Here is a 1,809-nt window from a genome sequence, read left to right as displayed (position 1 = left end):
TAGATCCTGTATGAAAGATATCTAATGGCATTTCATTGATAAATTTCATCAGGTGCATAAATCACAAACAGCTACTGATCGTCAAAAATGTCTTTGATTCGGAGCCAATCGAAAATGATGCTTGTCAAAATTGAACTCCCAAATAATAACTCCTACCTGAGAATAGTTAACCTCTGAGTGATCATCTTGACGAAATATGGGCATGAGCTATAATGGGTTTTCATTTCACTGAGGTACTTATAGCAATGGGTTTCTCATTTCACATGGGTATAACAACTTCAGAGTGAGAACTTTAGAACTCCCAAATAATAACTCCTACCTGAGAATAGTTAACCTCTGAGTGATCATCTTGACGAAATATGGGCATGAGCTATAATGGGTTTCATTTCACTGAGGTATAGCAATGGGTTTCTCATTTCACATGGGTATAACAACTTCAGAGTGAGAGCTTTTAAAAGGTTTGGACTGCAGACATTCGGATTTGGACTGAAAAATCAATCTTGTGATGATAACTCAAGATAAATCTCATGCATTTGGATGAAACCTGAAATAATAAGGGTACATTAGTTACTAAGGATGCTGATTAGGTATGTTAATCATAGGTTATGGACTTGTAAGATAAGATACTATACTACTGATAATAATCATTTCAGAGTAAAGTTATAGGATTTCAGCCCATTTTGTACAGAGCAGGTTTTGGATTTTCCACAAAGGGTACATTAGTTACTAAGGATGCTGATTAGGTATGTTAATCATAGGTTATGGACTTGTAAGATAAGATACTATACTACTGATAATCATTTCAGAGTAAATTTATAGGATTTCAGCTCGTGTTGTACAGAGCAGGTTTTGGATTTTCCACTTTCAATCTAAAAGCTACCACCCAAATCTGTCTTTTCGGGACCACCCTTCTAGAAAGATGTTAGAAGGCACTAAGCGACACGACGGTTATTGGCTTCTCATCTCACTTCATATTTCATTTTTAATTTCCAACTTGGGGGACGGACGGATAGACGGGGAGTCCAAGGCCAAAAGGTCAAATATAGACGTCGAAAAAAATATTCAACATGCCCCAATGTGCATATAGCCGTGTACGAATTCGTACCTGTAGGAAATGTCTCTGGATGTCGCCAACAAGACCAACATTGAACTGCAGAAGACCATCAAGAAGCAATCCCTGCAACTCACTGTAAGTTACCATCCGGCACTATAAATACTATAAAATAGACAAACTATGAAAGTTTGATGCTATTTTGGACACAAAAGCTGCTGATGAAATGATGAACCAAGTATTATTCACTAGATAATTAAATTCATATTAGACACCCAAATTAGATAATTCCTTACCTTATTTTATAGATGACTAGGGTTCTTAGGAATCCTTAAGAACCCTAGTCATTTCTGAAATAAGATAGCTAAATAATGAACGTAGATAGGTACTAATTATGGGAAAGAGCCAATGACGTAATTTTTGTTTCCAATTTTACGTCATTACTTGAAGTATACAGGAAATCTACATCCCAAAATTATAGAAAAACATACCACTAATATACCTATTTAAAACAAAACTATCACTGCAGAAAAGCATACCACAAAATAATTATACGTTTATAAAACAAAACTATCACCGCATTTCTCATCTCCAGGAACTTCAAAACCATTACGATGAAACTCAGCGTCAACTGGCTGTCACCCTGGACCAATGCGCCATCGCTACTCGCAAAGTTCAATCTCTGTCTGCCGAACTGGAAGAACTGAGAGCTAACTACGACAACGTAAGTTTCAACCTACCTATCTTTTGACAAGAAG

The 1,809-nt window shown here is 36.4% G+C and overlaps 1 protein-coding gene across 1 annotated transcript; it reads left to right on the top strand.

Annotated features, from left to right (window-relative positions):
* Positions 1-1,100: 1,100 nt before the first annotated feature.
* LOC103517606 (paramyosin, short form-like) lies at positions 1,101-1,775 on the top strand (the record flags this gene model as incomplete). Its single annotated transcript, XM_008482650.2, has 2 exons — positions 1,101-1,189; positions 1,647-1,775. Coding segments are annotated over exons 1-2 (204 nt in total), but the record flags the coding sequence as incomplete, so codon positions are not given.
* Positions 1,776-1,809: the final 34 nt, after the last annotated feature.

This window comes from Diaphorina citri, unplaced genomic scaffold (assembly GCF_000475195.1).
Source record: "Diaphorina citri unplaced genomic scaffold, Diaci psyllid genome assembly version 1.1 scaffold1907, whole genome shotgun sequence".
Taxonomy (NCBI): Eukaryota; Metazoa; Arthropoda; class Insecta; order Hemiptera; family Psyllidae; genus Diaphorina; species Diaphorina citri.
This window is presented reverse-complemented; position numbering and strand designations above follow the sequence as displayed.